This window comes from Gadus morhua, chromosome 1 (genome assembly GCF_902167405.1).
Source record: "Gadus morhua chromosome 1, gadMor3.0, whole genome shotgun sequence".
Taxonomy (NCBI): Eukaryota; Metazoa; Chordata; class Actinopteri; order Gadiformes; family Gadidae; genus Gadus; species Gadus morhua.
Window position 1 is genome coordinate 2,939,370 of NC_044048.1, and position 17,800 is coordinate 2,957,169.

Consider the following 17,800-nt stretch of genomic DNA (forward strand, 5'->3'; position numbering starts at 1 on the left):
GCTCGTCCGTTAACTGTGCTACGGCCTCATTTAGGCATATACTACTGAACATTATCAACAAATGATATAAAACAAAATCCAAGCCTCTTTCATTTTCAAATAGCATGTAAATATTCTGAATGAATAAAAATTGAAAAGATATGCGTGTCCTGTCATGTGTATAAGCTATACACACACGACTTTATATATATTTATATATTATCTTATATTATTATTATTATTAATATTATAGGCTATTATATAAATATATATATAAGTTAAGAGTAACTTAAGCTACAGTTGTGCGTCTTCTCCATATTGTCCGCCATCGTACTGCTGCGAGTGCGAAATGCATCCTGGGATTTATAGCGATTGCAAGCACACACGAGCCACCTCCGATGCATGCTTGGTGAAACGGCGAGATCGAGCACGCATCAAGAACACTTCCGGGTTTTACGACAGTACTCGCTTGATGCGTGCTTCGAATTGGAACAGTGCTCGGGCAACGACTGATGACGTTTCACGAGTCCACGAGCACACGAGCACGCACAAGTACGCGAATTGAGAAACGGCCGTTGTCCCGAGTGTTTAGCGCTTTGCACAGCCATCCCAGACTGTCAGCGGGGAATATGTCGAAATGCATGTACGTCATTATTTGACACTTTAGTATGGTTAAACATGACAATCAATCATTATAACAACGTTTATAGGTCATAAAAGTCGAAAAAGCAGGTCCCCTTTAACGGAGTACTGAACTAGGCCCACTCGGATGCCAGGTCGAAACAAAATTTGTTTCACTACGACTCCTTATAGCTGCACACCCCTCCTTCTCCAGCAAAAGATAATTAGAGAAAACGGCTAATAAAACACTTGAGGTGGCGTTTTGAAAAGAAAAAACTTGCATTATTTTAGGACATGGCATATAGATAACTATGAGCCATTGATTGATATCCAGAATTTTTTTGCGGAGACACATTCCTGTTCCCCACTTGTATTGGAGTGAACGGAGATATCTACTTCTGGGCTCTATGAATCGAGGGACCCGTCCACAGCCCGCTTAAACAGCTGCAATACCAGGCTTGGCCGCTGAGCACTGGTGGATTGCGGAAGTATGCACTGTTCCTGGGGGCTTGGTTCAAATACGGGGCGGTCAGTCACTGTTGCGCTCTATTCACACCGAAAATAAAGGAGAAAAATGTAGAAATGCACAAGTGCTGATTGACCTTCAGCATTTACCTAATTCAGCCGTTTGGTCTCGTGTGTGTGTGTGTGCGCGTGTGTGTATAAAGTGTGCGCACACACACACACACACACACACACACACACACACACACACACACACACACACACACACACACACACACACACACACACACACACACACACACACACACACACACACACACACACACACACACACTGTGTGTGTGTGTGTGTGTGTCAAACATCCACACACACACAGCTGAAGGCTGCACAGCCTTCAGCATTGGACACTCCCTGATGTGAGACGTTTGGTCGGATAGATAAGCCAAACCGACCGAGTGTCAAACTAAACCAGCCACAGAGTGTCAAAGTTCAGTTTAACCCAGCTCGTTTTCCGTCGTGTATCTCCGCCTGTGGTGCCAGACGTCGTGGGTCCATATAGTGAACGGTAAGCAGCAGTCGTTACACAACGGATAAAGTGAAGACACGAGGTAAACAACTTGCATAAGATAAAAACGGTCTTTTCCTGTTGCCGTTTGCCTGCTGACGTTTTATCGTCAGATTAGGTAACAGTTCAGTGAGTTCCCATTTTTCAGTTTCGTCTCCATTCTCTGGCTTAATGCTAAGGTTCGGGTTCTGAAATGACACACGCCTACATAATGCCGCCCATTCCTAAATAGTTCAAAATATATATTCAGTGTAGACGATCTGTGGTGGTTTTACTTGACCATGGCTGTTTTGACCCCAGACATGTGGCAGGCGATCGGGTTGACCGCCCTCCCTCACCTCGGGGGGCTGTACGGAGGCTATGTGACCCGCCACCAGGTGAAGACGTGGTACCCCACTCTGGTGAAGCCCTCCTGGCGTCCGCCCAACGCCGCCTTCCCTATAGTGTGGACCAGCCTGTACACCGGAATGGGGTCAGTTTATGTATATTCCCTGCTTGTATTTTGATTATTCACTGCAGGCAGCTCTGCTATACAATGTGAACCCTTGTATCCACCTGCTTGACCGTGTTTCGTGTATCAACTTCAGGTATGCTTCCTACCTCATATATAAGGAACTTGGCGGCCTGACCGAGGATGCAATGGTGCCTATGGGCCTGTATGGACTGCAGCTAGCTCTAAACTGGGCATGGACCCCTATATTCTTTGGTGCACACAAAATGAAATTAGTAAGTCCATTTTTTTTTAAATTATAAATAAACCACTGTGAACATTATAGGGATGAGGGAATGTTTCCGAGCTAGACTTTGGTATCCAAACGTTTTTTTTGTCTTTAATTCCAGGCGCTATACGAGATTATGGTTCTCACTGGGACGGTCGGAGCGACCATGTTGTCCTGGTACCCCATCAGCCGGCCTGCCACTCTGCTCATGGCTCCCTACCTGGCGTGGCTGTGTCTGGCCACCTGTCTCAACTATCGCATCTGGAAGGACAATCCCGACCCTAAAGGAGAATAGGTGGCACCAGATATACTACTGGTCACGTTAGAGATTGCAGCATGGTCATCCATTTATAGGTAGCATTTGATAGATTTTCTTCCTTGTAAGCCTGATAATGTAATGATAAAACGCTACCCAGAGATGATTCTGTTGGACTTTCTTCATTTTGCATGCTGTTGCGTAGCTAAGGTTTGTCTGTAGGTTCATATCAACGACTCCAAGACTGCAGATCGACTGCATAATTAAATGAAGGAATTTGCCCTCTCATAATTCAAAGCTTTACTGATTAACGAAAAACATGATTTATTAACTTGGCTTTCGTGGTTTAGTTGTTCATTGAACCTGGTCATTTTCTCTGGGAAAATCCAGGGATTTTTTTTTTTTTTTTCAATTAAGATTTTCTTAATGAGTATGTGCAGAGTGAATGGATGTGCAGAGTGAATGGATGTACCTATCTGCTGTGTCCAGAGACCCGTCTATTATTCAGGGTCAAACTATTTCTCCATTGCGGCTGTACCGCCCCCAAGTGGGCATCCGCGGGATTGAGGAGGCGCTGAGACGCACACCAAAAGGGTCAAATATTTTTTGGCCGAAATGGCCTGCAGCAAAGGCCAGTATGGGATGAACATTAATCAAACATTTAAAGCTTCGTATTGGCATTAGCAGCTTCTAATTCGTTTAGTTCCATACAGTTTTTTTTACATTTTAAATCGTTCTTACAATCGGATTTAAGAATACTGAAAATAAAAATAGGCTTAAAAACAAACAGTTGTTGAGTCGGTAGTATTGTCTTTATAAACAAGTAGTTTGACAACGATATCAGGTTGCAGAGAAAGCTTCCATTTCGTAATGTTTCTCTGCAGAAAAACTTTTCTGAGTTATTTTAAGGTAATTATTTTTTATCTACTGCAAGAGTACTCTAACAACATTGGTTAGGCCATAGTCCCAGCTGTCTTCATTGAATATGGGTGGGGGGCGTGGTTTTAAAATAAAACAACTATAATAGTAAGTGGTCTTCCATCTTTAGGTGTACTCTGTATTCACACATCCAAACCTTCAAATACTTTCACTTTAAATATTTTTTATTGACTATTTTAAGTTACACATGTATAAATGAATGACCTTTTTCATTAAACATGGTTGGATTACAATGCCATGAAGCACTATTTATTGCTGAATTACCAGCGAAAGAAGCAAGGACCAGGCTATTTCTCGGAGGCCTTCTCCGCTGCCTCTTCTGGGGCCTTCGATGAGAAGCGCTGTATTAACGTCTTCCACAAACCCTTCTTCTCCTCGTCCATCTGCTGCATCTGCTGCATACTCCCTACAAAGAATGACAAGGTTGGTCGTCAAATAGGCCTGGTACATGAATTAATCAAAGAAACCGATGTATTATGTACACAAACATCCCCCCCCCACACACACACACACATATAGTGGCAACCCGGCCCGGGCCAATTAAGGACATGGAGAACAACTGTGGAACAGGTGGAGAAGCAGGGCTTAAATAGCCTGCTTCTCCACTCATTCGGGGCTCTCCCAGCCATGTGGCTCCTTACGGAGAGACCGGTCCTCGTGGGTGACGGGATTCCACCCACGACGGATGGAACCGTTGATTCCTCCCAGGTTTTTACGTTCTTGTGTTTTGAAGGACTTATGTTTTTGATTAAACATGCCTTTTCCCCACGAAATTGTGTCCTGTTTGGAAGGAGGTGGTTCGCTCACCGTGCCGGGTTGCATCTATCTATCTATCTATCTATCTATCTATCTATCTATCTATCTATCTATCTATCTATCTATATTAGGGCTGTAACGATACGCGTATCGAAACCGAAATCGCGGCACTCAAAGCCACGAACCTGTCTCGCGGTGTGAGAAGGCAGAAGCGCGATACGCCCTTTCTAACTCTCCGGTCAAAATGTCTGATTGAAATTTGCTAATAATTTGTCTAAATAAGTCTGCTGACACCGCTCCTCTTATCGATGCCGTAAGTCTGCGAAAAGATGCCCTCTCCGTGATGACAGCTCTCCGTGGCTGGATGCGTGAAAAAAATAGCCTGTGTGATCCTTGTCTCCATTGTTTTGTGTGATTTCACCGGCAGTTGGTCTGCTTGTAGGTCGGAATGAAGAGGCCACGGATTATTGACAGGGTGGGTAATTTATTCTACCGGACTCGTTAGTTTCTTCACTAGACACACACGCTACCGCTCGCTCTCCTCGCTCGTCCACTCACTCGCTGACGTCACTAACACACATTTGGGCCTCTTGGACCAGAACAATATTGTAAATAAGAAACTGTTCTTAATGTTTTATCTGGAAAAATAAAGGTTAAATAAAAATAAAATAAAATACGCACACTGCCATTCTCGCGCACACACATACGCTACTCGTAACCCTATGCCTCGTTATTGCGACGTTCATGTCATGTTTTTTCCCCATCTATTTGAAAGTTAGGCTATTAAACATGTTCTATACGGCATGATTATGTCATTATTTAAGCTAAATAGCTTAATAAGAAGCGCTAATAGGATATTTGACTAAACCACCAAACTAGTTGAGGGTTTTTGCCTACCTGCAAGCATCCTCCAACTGCAATCTCTGGTTATTTATTTATAAATTTAGCTACACTTTAGTAGTATTCTTTCCGTTCAAATCAGTTCAGTGTTCCAAATTATTTGTTATTAAATGTTACATTAAGTTAATTGTTATACAAGTGTGAAATAAAAAATCGTGGGATGTATCGAACCGTGGGTCAAAAATCGTGATACAAACCGAATCGTGAGTTGGTGTATCGTTACAGCCCTAATATACACACACACAAATGAATAGACATGGATCCATACCTGATAAAAGCACTTTACATTCTTCCACGGTCACCCCAGTGAAGCTGGTGTCCATTACACGGGGGAACTGTTTGGATTAAAACAAAAGGATGATGATGAAGGGTTGAAAGTATTTGAATATTTTATCAGTAAATGCACCCATTATTTCCACAACATCATGTTTATTGACATTGATTTGATAATTTAAACCGGGGTGGGGTGAAGACAAAGCTTTACACCCATAGCACTTTATTGTTAATTAAACAGGACAATTTAGCTTTGGTGTACTGATTTAATCTTCATCTTTAACAAATTGTTTGTATTAATTTGCCAACTGTTCATGGCTAGATAATAATGTAATATGGGCATATGTGCTTAATGCAAGAGGTTAGTGGTTCTTTTCGATGCCCCTCTCTCACTAAGAACCCTCTTCTGGGTGTAGAGCAGCACTGACCCGTTCTCTGTACACATTACTGTTGATCCGAGCCAGACTCTCATACATCTGATCACACTTCTCAGGGTCCGAGATCTGAAAGGAAATACAAAAAAGTAATAGTTTAAAAGTCACATTTAGATCACACTCATCATTTCACACCAACATAGTAACACCTTATACTGATAGTGCATAGTGCAGAACCCAGGGTTGAACAGTTATCCAACCCCATCGGAGGGGTCTCAGGACTCTACCTGAGTGTTTTCTCCTTCGCGGAACGCCAGAGCGACTCTCTGTCGCAAAAAGGTTCCCAAATCACGGCCCTTTTTGAATTCATCCATCGGCCATTCCTCACACAGCTTCAAGAACCGCCGATAGCGAGTTGCAGACATTTTTGTAACTGAAAATAATTGGCCTTGAAGTGACCGTTGTTGTCAAACATCCATGGAAGCAGCGCCCTCGGTTTGAGCCTCTGCGCTGTCCGTATTTGTGCTACGGCTAAATCCTTCCGCTGCTATTCGTTCCGTATTTGTGCTACAGCTAAATCATTCCGCTGCTACTACATAGAGACATCTGTTCCGCTGTTTGGGTTTAACTTTGGGACGCAGGGCAAGATGAGTAGTGGAGCGAACAAAAAAGGACCTTCGGGACCGTCGGCGGTTGTTGAATGGGTCTCTACAGCGTGTCGATTCGCAACAGACAGAAACGATTTCCGAAGGTGAGGTTCTGAAGAAAGCGTAATTTGTGTTTCCGATGGGCTGCATTACAGCTGAAGGTAGTAGCTTAGCTTAGCTCAGCTCCTTAGCTAGCCACGCCAGGCATGTCCTCTGTCAGTTCTTCCCTTGATCTGTGGTGTCGGGGAACTTCCCATGCTTGTACACAGATATATGGGCACTGTCGTTAAGCAAGTCGTAACATGTTCCCATTTTAATGTTCCCTACATACAGGAATCTGCTGGTCAATTTTGGGTTGTTTGCAGCCGGTGTTTGGGTCGCCAGGAATCTGTCAGATTTTGATCTGATGTCCCCTCAGCCTCCAGTTTAGTTCAGCACACATAACCAGGAGGACTGCGTAAGTAGCATCATTATACTGATTCAAGACAATTTGGTTACACCAAATAATCAAACATACAATATACATACAATTCAACCCATGGTAAGGTTTAATACTTAAAAAATGTTACATAACATGTTTAAACATCTTCCTTCCTTAGGTGCCGTGGAACAAATGGAATCAGCAAAAAATCGGGAAATAATGTTCTTGCATTAACGATGAACAAAAACAATAAATAATTAGACGTGGTTTTAGTATTGTAACACTTGTTATTGTATGTCTCTGGAACTTATCTTTAGTTCAACCAACAATGATTTAATTTGCATTTCTATTATTTGTTGATTGGATATTTAAAAATAAATGAGTGGCTTTTTTTTAAATATTAAACAGTATTGTTAAAACATTCCTGTATTGGCGGCGAAGCATCTTTTAGCTTGAAAAAAAAACAACTTAATTTGATATGCGTAATGTCTAATGAAAGGCCTTTTTCTGTGGCTGCATGCAAATGGTTATCTGTTGGAAAGAAGTCGATTTGTGGGTCTCTGAGTATAGAATTAGGTGTTCAGGTCTTGGCTGTTGATTTGGGCTTAAAACCAGCCCTGCTTTATGACATCAACTGTGCTACTGCAGATCAAGTACAGCAGTACTTATGTACACTGCAATCTAACAGTTTGGTGTCCAAGTCTCTTATCACGGTGGACATTAATGGCAATGTCCTTATTGTTAATCCAGATATGATGATGGAACACCTCAAACAGCTGCTTATTAGTAGTTATGTGTCGGTGATTGATGTCAGTCACACATTGGAAAAGCCACATATTACCGAGCCGCTGAGCGGAGATCTGAGGAGCATGCTGCAAGAGTTAATGTCAGTTTTACAAACACACGTACAGTCACCCAATAAAGACCAGCCTCTCTTAGTGGGAGATGAAGCTGGAAAGTGGAACTTGTGCACCCTCTTTGGGATTCTACTGGGCTTTCCGTGTACGTACTGGTTTGATCAGGGCAAAAGCTTTGAGAACTGCCTGGCAATGACGCCTTTGATGGTGTTTAAAGCTTCAGTTTCATGGCAAACAGAAACTGCAGGACATGCGTGTTGCCTTTATTCCTTCAGCACCCCAGTTCTCCTGCACAACGAGACTCAGGCCAGCCTGGACCACTGGAGCCGGGGTCTAACGGAAAGATTTCAACAGCAATCCCTTCTAAGTAATCTTAGTATAACGCAATCTCGTGTTACATTGCGTTCGGTCTGTCTTTAAAGCCACCACTGATGTTACAGCTTTACTGAAATTTAAACTAGGTTTACAGTCATGAATAAACAATCTCAAAACAAAACGCTTTGTAATTATTTGAAAGATTTATTCATTAGTGGAATCACAAAATCCTGCAGGGAGATTGAATTATTATTATTTTTTTCCTGCAGGGAGATTGAATTATTATTTTTTTTAATGTGACTAACCCAACCACTTGACTCAACATGGAAGATTGTGTAGAGGAAACTTAAAACACTGCAGCATAATGAATACCTTCATTTGATAACACATTCAACCTGCATTATTTTTTTCATGTTATTACAAAAGACCTAATCATTTAGCCTACGAGTAAGTCTTCATTGTGAAAAAGGAAAGCTTGCAAGACCCACCAATTAATAAAGATTCCCCACTTGGTTGTGTCGCCACTTTGTCCACTTTCAAAACCTGTTGACCTATTAAAGGTTTGAGTCCATGTTGGGGTCATGTGTCAAAGAGGCTGCAGAATTGACAGCACCTCGCCACAGCGAGCGCTGACTTTGAGCTCTGCCAAGTGGTCCGCCCGCGTCGGCCCAATGTTCAGGATGGCGATCGGAATGCACCTCTCCTTTGCTGCCAGCAAGAACCGGTATCCAGAATAAACCTGGGAAACAAAAAGGGGAAAATACCATCAGTCGTCTAAAAAATAAAATATTCAAAAGGTAGATATTGTTCTGAAAGCTCACCTGCAGCGAGGACCCAGTGACGAGCATGGCATCGGACTCGGCCAGTCTGTCGTGCACCAGCTGTACCGTGGCTTTGCTCACATTGTCCCCAAAGAAGGTCACCTCGGGCTTCAGGGTACCGCTGCAGGCGGTGCAGGAAGGGACTCTGAAGTGGAGGACCTGCTCGTCCTCCAAGAACACGTCTCCGTCAGGAGCCACACCCAACGTCTGCGCTCTCCACTCGGGGTTCAGGGCCTCGAATCGCCTCTGGAGCTCTTCCCTCAGCGAGACTGTGCCACAGCCGAGACATATCACCCTATAGATACAGACACACACCTCAGTGAATTTGAATATTGACAAAAAGTTAATTAGTTCAAAAATTGAAACTCGCATATAGGTTAATTCTACCAACAATGAAATACTTAAAGCCTTTCTTTGTATTAATCTTGATGATGACAGTTGCAGCTCATGAAAAACCAAGATTCTGTATCAGAATATTTGAATGTTTTTTTTTTTTTTTTTTTGCATGCAAATGTTGGCCTTCTGAAGAGTATGTTCTTGTATATGCACTCAGTACTTGGGACTCCTTTTGCATGAATTACTGCATCAAGGTGGAGTGTTACATTGAGATGCACCTCAGCACCTGTTATTTATACATATATAGAGTTTACAAGATGTCCTTCAACTTAACTTTAGACTGAAGAATAAATAATGTTCTAGTATGTTGACCCATGATAAACACCACGTGTGACGGACAGACATGTGTACCTGTGAGCACAGCCATGGAGCTCGGTCAGTCTCCTCTGCCCGGCCTTGGAGTGAAGAGAGTCCACGTTCTGAGTGACGAGCCAGTGCAGCTTCCCAGCCTCTTCCCACCGCCGCAGGGTCCTGTGGGCTGCGTTGGGTTTGTGACTGGAGAACTGGGGCCAGCCTACGTAGTTCCTGGCCCAGTAGCGTTGTCGAGACTTGGCACTGCCAACAAACTCCTTGTATTGCATGGGACGTCGGTCAGTGCGGGCGTAAAGGCCCACACCCTCGGATCGATAGTCCGGGATCCCTGACTCAGTAGAGAGACCTGCACCACTGATGACGAACAGACGACTGGCCTGGGACACAAAATGTTGTAATCTGTCCACTAAATTGGCATCAATGCTGCTAGTAGAAGGGACAAAGTTCATCAGAAGGTTTGCAGAAACTGAGATTGACCTTAATCCAGGTGATGCTTTTCTGAATACCCTCCATGGCAGAGACATCTGGAAAGAAATGGATGCACAATAGGTTACTAATCAACTCAAAGATCTGCACATATTCATATTAAACAATAGCAAATATAAAAGGTTTTGGTGAATACCTTTTAGAATAAACCTATACACTGGCTGAACTAATATGAGGCAACGCCAGGTTAGTGAGTTGATCTGTACTTTGGATCCAGCCATGGTATTCTTATATATGATAAAAAAAAGAAAAGTAACTTAAAAAACAAGCCATAATACAGAAAACTTGCAATTATATTACAGTAAAATCATGTAAAAAAAAAAAAAGGTAAATAACGGTACAATAACATGAAACATTCAATTGAGATTTGTGTTGAGCAGGCGAGCAGTTCACTCTCGTTGAGAGTGAACCGTTTATGGATTAGTTAGTTACCTTAGTATGGGTTATGAAACGCTACAGCATACACCATGGACGAGGGACACACCACAGGACTTCATCTAGAATAGAACTAATTATAATGTCGGACTTATGAAACCTGGAGGAACCATTATACAATGTTATTATGGGAAGGACATGACAGAGACTCCCGGAAGTACTACTTAAATGACCACCACACAGACCAGGAAGTACAAGGGCCCTATGGACTACAAATGGGAATTGTAGTCCATACGTTAACCCATGTTCGAATGTATTTCATACTTGGATCCTTCGATGCTATTATTATGTATAATAAAAACAAAGTAACTCATAATAAATATGTCATAATACAGAAAAATTGCAATTATATCAATTTTAATTCTTACAGTAAAATCATACAAAAATAATTTACTATATTGTTTTAATAAAGCAGTTGGGAGCACTTAAATGATTTCTTTTTGAAAATGTGGTTTGAGACATGGTAAATGCGCATATATTTATCAATATTATCCATTGATTATCCATTCACAAACAAGCCTTAGCCACCATATTGCTAACCATTGCAAAAATAGTATGTAGAAAACACTCAAACATTTCTGTTGACCCAATATCTATATGTAGGTTCCTTTAGCTGAGTGGGACAGGTAGATAAGGTGTTTTCTCCTTCCATTAGAAGATGCTGCACACGTCCTGGTCACAAAACTCCAGAATATCTGTCATAGGGAACATTGTATTCAAAGATGATGTCCATCTAGTGAATTGAATCATCAGCGGAATAAACCACATGGATTGCATTCTCACCAGAATGTGTACAGTTGAATACATAGTCTGCGTGTGTGTAGAACTCTTCCCCGAGGATGGTGCGATAGTCCAAGTGACTCGTGTGGACGAGGCATTGGGTCACATCTTTGAACAACAGGTCGCTCTCACCAAACTGCTGGGACTCAAAGAGCTGGAAGTCTGCGTCTGCGCTGGCTGACAGAGTTTCCTTTAAGGAAGAGAAATGTGCAAAACAAACTCACGTGATTATAATAAAAACATTAAGGGCATCAAGCAGTTGCTTTTATCCAAAGCGACTTACATTAAGTTCATTTTTCAGAAGAAGGAGAAACAATCTATATCTGTCGGTACAGTAAGGATGTTCATAGAAACAAGTGCCAGGCACTAACAATCGCTAGGTTAATCTCTTCCCTATACACAACAGAGAAAGCTAGGGAAAGATGCTACACAACTAAGTACTTTTTTGTGTGTGTTGAATGGGTGTCTGTATTGTGAACCATTGGAGGTTCATCCAACTGGTGTGGTTGTAACTCAACCTGTGACTTCATGAGGAAGTCGTAGACTCGGGCCGCGAGCACCGGTCGGGTCATGACCGTGTTGGGGGGGACGTCTCCCAGGTTACAGCTCTCCCAGTCGGACAGCGGAGCCCGGCTCCCGTCCGGGCACAACAGCTCAAAGTCTGCAGGCTGCCACCCCTCTGACCAGCCCGTCAGCCTCAGACCTGGAGGAGAGCACAAACACATGGGCACACACGCAGTCATTCACGCACACACATACACATGGGCACGCATGAAATCACACACATTCAGTCTCTGAGTTTAGCAGAGACTGGTTTAGCCTCAGTTCTCACATGTCATTGTTATTAAGTCACAATCGAGAAAGTATATGTACATATTTACCAATATTTCCGTAATCAACAATACTTCTGTGTACTGTAAAAAACATTGAGCGAACAAAGAGCTTCGTCCATTGGGACCAATCTCAGTGAAAAGTAAGCCATTTAAAAAAGTATTTACATTCAAATATTACTTAATTATTTTGCTCAAGATTAAGCTTTGGCATATGCTCTGCGGCTCACTGGCAGTGCCCTCCATCCACCTCTTGAGAATCACTGAAATAGAGCAAGTACAACCCAGTGTGATTTTAGGTTTCACCCACTGAGGATGTTGGCCTCCAGGTTGGCCTGCTCAAGGAAGGCCACGTCTCCATAACTCTTTCCACTGACATCGCCCACCAGACACCTGGAAGCAGAGGAACATTCTAGCAGCGAAAACCTAGGTCAAAACTCAAGAAATCTACCGACAGGCAAGACACTACGCTCACCTCAATGCTCCGATATTGCCATAGTAACGCTCGTTGTGGTTGTCAGCGCAGCGTTTGGTGGCGGCCTCCCCCATGCCGCCCATGCACACTTTACACAGATTCCCCTGGGAGCCAGGAAGACAGCCCTTCCAGAACACGCTGCTGTAGGCTGAAACGACAGGAGAGGAGGAGGCAGACGCAGTCACGGCTGAACAGCACCGCTATTTGCCGGCGTTTGGCTCAGGAGGTAGAGCAGGTTGGCTGGTAACCGGGAGGTTGCTAGTTCAATCCCCGGCTCCTTCTAGCTGAGTGTCTATGTGTTCCTGAGCGTGACCCCTGACCCTAACTGTCGCCCTGCATGGCTGACACCGCCGTTGGTTTGTGAATGTATGAGGGAATGTTTGCGCTTTGAGTGGCCACTGGTTAGAAAAGCGCTGTATAAATGCATTGCGCTTAACATTTACCATTTATTGGTGTGGGGCCTTCAGAGCAGTGTGCTACCTTTGTTTGGGTTGCAGGAGAAGCTGTTGTTGTGCCCGACGCTCATGTTGTGTGTGTGGGGGAGGAGCCAGCCGGCCGGACTGTACATATGACCGTGACAGGAGCGCCGGCCCGCCAGGTTCCCCATGAAGATGTTCCTGGTGGCGCGCTTCACCACGGCAACCGCCACCACGGGGGGGAACACTGGGGAACCAATGGATTCACATCATCCAATGAGGTCCATTAGAATAGAACATAATCCAATGAAAATACAACGTATGAAATGGAATGGAATACATGGAATATAACTTCACAAACAGAAAGACGAGTGAGAAGGGAACCTAATGGTTACCGTCCGTCTCCAAGTGGGTTGTCCCTTCGGTCAAAACACATTTGCGTCCTTGAAGAATGAAACAAGACAATAGTGCAGACGTCAAAAAAACTCAGCCACCCCTGCATGAATACCTTTGTGTATTAGGGCTGTTAAGTGGAGCCGTCACCATAACGGAGCCATACCATAATACTCGGTCACTACCGGAACCAGACCACATTTCCCGGCGATGAACGAATGCGTGGCGTCCAGCGAGACGGCGTCCACCTCGTCCCTCTGCGACGGTTCGGTGAGAACAGGTTGGTTAACAGAAACACACGCCAGGGAGGTACTGCTGGGTGGTACTTCAGTCATGTATACTTAGAAATGTACTTACTTTTTGAAAGAAATGCAATGTTTTTTTCAATGAAGATAGCATTAAATTAATCTGAAATACAATCTAGACACAATCTAGATACAATCTGCCCCTGCCCCTACCCAGGGGTAGGGGCAGTGGCGGGGCCCTTGTGTTGAGTAGCGCTACGGTGCTATGAAACAATTTTTTAACCTGCTGGTTCAACTCCTGAGGCTCCTGTAACGTCTCCCCGACGGGAGTACGGAGGCCCATTTCCAGCAACCATCAGTTCTGTGTTCTACTGGTACATTATTTAATCGTATTAAAAGGCTAATTGATGATTAGAAAACTCTTGTGCAATTATGTTAGCACAGCTGAAAACTGTTGAAATTGTCTGGGTGACCCCACATTTTTGAACGGTAGGGTATGCATAGATTTACAATGTACTGTGTGATACATAAGTAATTTCTGTATAGATATACAATATACTGTGTGATACATAAGTAATTTGTGTATAGATATACAATATACTGTGTGATACATCAGTTATGTATGCATAGATACTAAAGCCATACCTTGATCTTCTCCACGCAGTCGCTCATGGAGGCGGCCTTGACGCACACCAGGGGGTCCGACTTGATGCTGAGGGCCCACTGCTCACACTTCTTCTGCTCTGCAAGGCTGATGCAACACCAACGCACAACGCTGTCCTCCAACGAGCTTCCTTCACATGCACACGCGCGCAAACACACACACAGATTCACGCGCACACGCATACACACACTCACACACACACACACACACACACACACACACACACACACACACACACACACACACACACACGCACACACATACACACACACACACACAGAAACACGAACACACACATATAAGTCCTGCCCCCAAAGATATTGTATAAACAGGGGTTGAGCTGAGGTATGTCCGCACCCTCGTGTCCGAGGCCCTTGAGCAGGGCCACGTAGTCCAGGCCCAGCACCTGGCTGACGTCCATGCCGTCCGGCAGCACGGCCAGCTTCTCCGTCACGTCCGTGAACAGCAGGTCACGCTCCCCGAAGGCCGAGGAGTTGAAGAGCGGGAAGTGGCTCCTCTCTCTGCCCCGCTGGCCAAACAACATCTGAGCCCACGGGGAACACAGCCGACGTTACTCTGACAGAGCGCAGACGGAGAGGAGACACTGGGGCGCCGAGCGCGACAAGAGACAAACTGAGGAGGACTGAATGAAACCCAATACAAACAAAATATATGACCTGAACTGTGGTCAGGAATTTGCGTGCAATCTTGCGGTAGTTTAGTCTGGTGACCATGGCCCCACCTGGACCGCGGCCCAAGTTGCACTTGGCAAAGTGGCTGAGAGGAGCACGGCTCCCATCTGTGCACAGCAAGCTGAACTCCTCCCTCTGGCTCTCTGGGAAGGGGAGACCAGTCTCAGTTAGAGGAACTATAAACACAGTGTTAATGTGTTTGGACGATCAATGGAATGTGTGTTACACCACCGCCAAGCAACGCAACACCGGGCACACACTTCACCTTCGATGCTCTCCAGAGCCAGGTGATCCACAAAGGCTACGTCGCCCGCCCCGCTCTGGAGACATCTGTGGAGGGGAGGCAACATCAGTCAACATGCGAGGTACAGGTCATGTGACGTCATGGGATGCTGCTGTTACCGGGCGGACCTGAGCGCCCCGTGGTTGCTGTAGAAGGGCTCGTTGTGCGACGTCTCACAGTGGTAGTTGCGTTGGCGGATGTACGACTTCTGGCCTCGGCACGCGGCGCACAGAGAGGGCGCCAGCGTGGCGGCGCCGGGAACACAACTGGCACTGAAGAAGGTACTCACATCTGGAGCCGGGTAGGAGGAACGCCCATCAAAGGAGATCAGGGAAACATACCAACAGATGATCAGAGGCACCGTCTTGGTACTGCTACACACACTTGCACATTTCTGGTACTAGTCTCTCAACTTTTTATTCATTATTCCTTCATTCGTTTTTTGAGCACGGAACATGTATTTGTACGCCCCAGAGTTTGTAGAGATCGATCCACGCGTCTCCACATATAAACATTAAACATGATTAGTTCTGGTGAGTGCTTGGCTGCCTCTGCGTTGACTACCGTTGCTAAGCGGCTGCTCCTTGGTCCAGGTCAGGTAGTTGCGGGAGAGCAGGAAGCCGAGAGGAAGGCTCCATCCTGCCGTCCAGCGCACCCCGCTGTGGCAGCTCCGCACGCCCCTCAGCGACCGCACGTCCAGGGAGCTGTTCTTCACCACCGCCACCGCCATGATGCACCCTCCTGCAGCGCACACGCACATACACAAATACACACACACACGCAAACACACACAGGTACGCACGCATGCACGCACACACATACACACATGAACACACGCGCATATGAACACACGCAAGCACGCGCACACACACACACATGCACGCACATGCACTAGCACATGCCCACACGCAGAGACAGACACACAAGAACGCACATGCATGCACACACACACACACACACACACACACACACACACACACACAAACACACACACACACACACACACACACTCACACACACACACACACACGCAAGCACACTCAGACATTCACACTTACACACAGACATACACACACACACGACGAACAGTCAGTCATTTTGCAGACTCTTGAAGGGTGTGTCAGTAAAAAGATCAGAAATGTAACCCACCGTCGCTGTATATCTCCTTGGCGATGGCGACGAGGCCGAACTGCTTCACTGCAGAGTAAACTTCCCCGGAGTCCAGCGTCACGATGTCTGCGCGGTTTGCCTGAAAGCAGCGTGTGTGTCAGATTCAAAGCCTACTTTGCACTGACAAGAGTAGCTTGTGTGTGTGTGTGTGTGTGTGTAATTACAAAAACAACCAACACTGGTTGTGTATTGTTGGTTTTACAAAAAGCCTTGAATCCTGGAGCATCTTGTAGCTGGGACTCCTTCCACCCCCTCAACCCCCAGGACAGGAGACACCCCTGTGAAGCTCACCCTGATCTTGTCGATGCAGTCGGCCGTGCTGTAGGCCCGGACGCAGGACAGCCTGGCGAAGGCGGCCACGGCGGCGGGGGGCAGCACGGCCACCAGGGCTTTGGCGAGCTCTGCACACTTCCTCTGCTCCGGGTCCGACACCGTGCACCAGCGCATCTTCTTGGCTGCGGTCACCCCAGACAACATTAGTTCATTCATTCCGAAACAAAGATGTGTGCAGGGTCATGCATTCATCAGACAACATTTGGAACTTAACACGCGTTCAATACACTTTACGGTGAGGTGAATCTGTATTCATGGCCCTCAGAATGCAGTTCTAGTCTGAAGGGGTCTTAGGTCTTGTCCCTGAGGGCAAGGGAGGAGGGAAGGTAAGCAATCTTGGGGCTGGACAAATTGAGCATTCAATACGGTTTCTATAACAAAATAAAACCGTGTTTGTTAATATGTAAAATCAATTGTAGAAAAGTGACATTAAAATCAACTCGTGAACAAATGCCAGAACAATCATACGCAGCTGGCAAAATACATAAAGGGAAATTATTGAACCCAAAAGAGGAACATATTATAACAAACATTATAAAGCTCTATAATTATACTTGGTATGAATGGAAAATATTGCATTAAGTTAAGATCAAACGTACCATTAATATAGACCAGACACATGAGGAAGAGGAAAACCGCATGACGGACTTGCATTGTGTCCTTGTTCACTCAGATATCTTCAGATATATTAAATCCAGATTGTAATCCCAGCACAGTGCTGCTGTCTGTCAGAACTCTGATCCTTATGCAGACTATAGGAACAGGCAGTGGTAGCGGAGGGAAATTATACTAAAGCATGTGAGAGGGGATCCACATGAAAGAGGAAAGCTGTTTTTTTTTCCAGGCACATATGGAAGATATTTAACACCAACCGTCACGTGGTACGCTCACTGAAGCAGGTTTGACGTTTCTGAAGGGTAAAATGTGGGGCTTCCTTCATGGGTGGGGGGGTGTGCTTAAGGTGACCATTTCACAACCAGTA

The 17,800-nt window shown here is 45.0% G+C and overlaps 6 protein-coding genes across 9 annotated transcripts; 3 read left to right on the forward strand and 3 right to left on the reverse strand.

The window, feature by feature from the left end:
- Positions 1 to 1,381: 1,381 nt before the first annotated feature.
- Positions 1,382 to 3,392, forward strand: tspo (translocator protein). Of its 3 annotated transcripts, none has more exons than XM_030361892.1 (4): positions 1,382 to 1,630; positions 1,931 to 2,102; positions 2,218 to 2,356; positions 2,471 to 3,392. In XM_030361892.1, exons 2-4 carry the CDS (start codon positions 1,933 to 1,935, stop codon positions 2,642 to 2,644), a joined length of 483 nt encoding a protein of 160 aa, XP_030217752.1. In that variant the 5' UTR covers positions 1,382 to 1,630; positions 1,931 to 1,932; the 3' UTR covers positions 2,645 to 3,392. The 3 variants fall into 3 exon arrangements, with proteins under 3 accessions (XP_030217752.1, XP_030217836.1, XP_030217919.1); XM_030361976.1 differs by having other exon boundaries at positions 1,434 to 1,673; XM_030362059.1 differs by lacking the exon at positions 1,382 to 1,630 and adding an exon at positions 1,677 to 1,809.
- Positions 3,393 to 3,685: 293 nt separating this feature from the next.
- On the reverse strand, positions 3,686 to 6,444 carry uqcc2 (ubiquinol-cytochrome c reductase complex assembly factor 2). The gene is made up of 4 exons (XM_030362174.1): positions 6,135 to 6,444; positions 5,902 to 5,976; positions 5,469 to 5,535; positions 3,686 to 3,950 (listed from the first exon to the last, which is right to left on the reverse strand). The coding sequence occupies exons 1-4, from the start codon at positions 6,270 to 6,272 to the stop codon at positions 3,832 to 3,834; spliced, it is 399 nt and encodes a 132-aa protein (XP_030218034.1). The 5' UTR covers positions 6,273 to 6,444; the 3' UTR covers positions 3,686 to 3,831.
- Positions 6,442 to 7,336, forward strand: tomm6 (translocase of outer mitochondrial membrane 6 homolog (yeast)). Its single transcript, XM_030362282.1, has 3 exons — positions 6,442 to 6,598; positions 6,828 to 6,951; positions 7,094 to 7,336. Exons 1-2 carry the CDS (start codon positions 6,495 to 6,497, stop codon positions 6,922 to 6,924), a joined length of 201 nt encoding a protein of 66 aa, XP_030218142.1. The 5' UTR covers positions 6,442 to 6,494; the 3' UTR covers positions 6,925 to 6,951; positions 7,094 to 7,336.
- On the forward strand, positions 7,312 to 8,268 carry c1h1orf74 (chromosome 1 C1orf74 homolog). The gene has a single exon (XM_030360801.1). The coding sequence runs from the start codon at positions 7,401 to 7,403 to the stop codon at positions 8,190 to 8,192; it is 792 nt and encodes a 263-aa protein (XP_030216661.1). The 5' UTR covers positions 7,312 to 7,400; the 3' UTR covers positions 8,193 to 8,268.
- A 93-nt stretch (positions 8,269 to 8,361) lies between these two features.
- sirt4 (sirtuin 4) lies at positions 8,362 to 10,700 on the reverse strand. 2 transcript variants are annotated; one of them, XM_030360368.1, is made up of 4 exons: positions 10,535 to 10,700; positions 9,656 to 10,140; positions 8,909 to 9,203; positions 8,362 to 8,826 (listed from the first exon to the last, which is right to left on the reverse strand). In XM_030360368.1, the coding sequence occupies exons 2-4, from the start codon at positions 10,138 to 10,140 to the stop codon at positions 8,674 to 8,676; spliced, it is 933 nt and encodes a 310-aa protein (XP_030216228.1). In that variant the 5' UTR covers positions 10,535 to 10,700; the 3' UTR covers positions 8,362 to 8,673. The 2 variants fall into 2 exon arrangements, with proteins under 2 accessions (XP_030216228.1, XP_030216303.1); XM_030360443.1 differs by lacking the exon at positions 10,535 to 10,700 and adding an exon at positions 10,239 to 10,315.
- Positions 10,701 to 10,877: 177 nt separating this feature from the next.
- On the reverse strand, positions 10,878 to 17,760 carry sxph (saxiphilin). The gene is made up of 17 exons (XM_030362400.1): positions 17,418 to 17,760; positions 16,777 to 16,940; positions 16,465 to 16,564; positions 15,880 to 16,056; positions 15,444 to 15,606; positions 15,298 to 15,362; positions 15,018 to 15,175; positions 14,698 to 14,884; positions 14,322 to 14,470; positions 13,598 to 13,688; positions 13,434 to 13,481; positions 13,103 to 13,285; positions 12,623 to 12,770; positions 12,458 to 12,540; positions 11,836 to 12,020; positions 11,321 to 11,507; positions 10,878 to 11,232 (listed from the first exon to the last, which is right to left on the reverse strand). The coding sequence occupies exons 1-17, from the start codon at positions 17,470 to 17,472 to the stop codon at positions 11,189 to 11,191; spliced, it is 2,187 nt and encodes a 728-aa protein (XP_030218260.1). The 5' UTR covers positions 17,473 to 17,760; the 3' UTR covers positions 10,878 to 11,188.
- Positions 17,761 to 17,800: the final 40 nt, after the last annotated feature.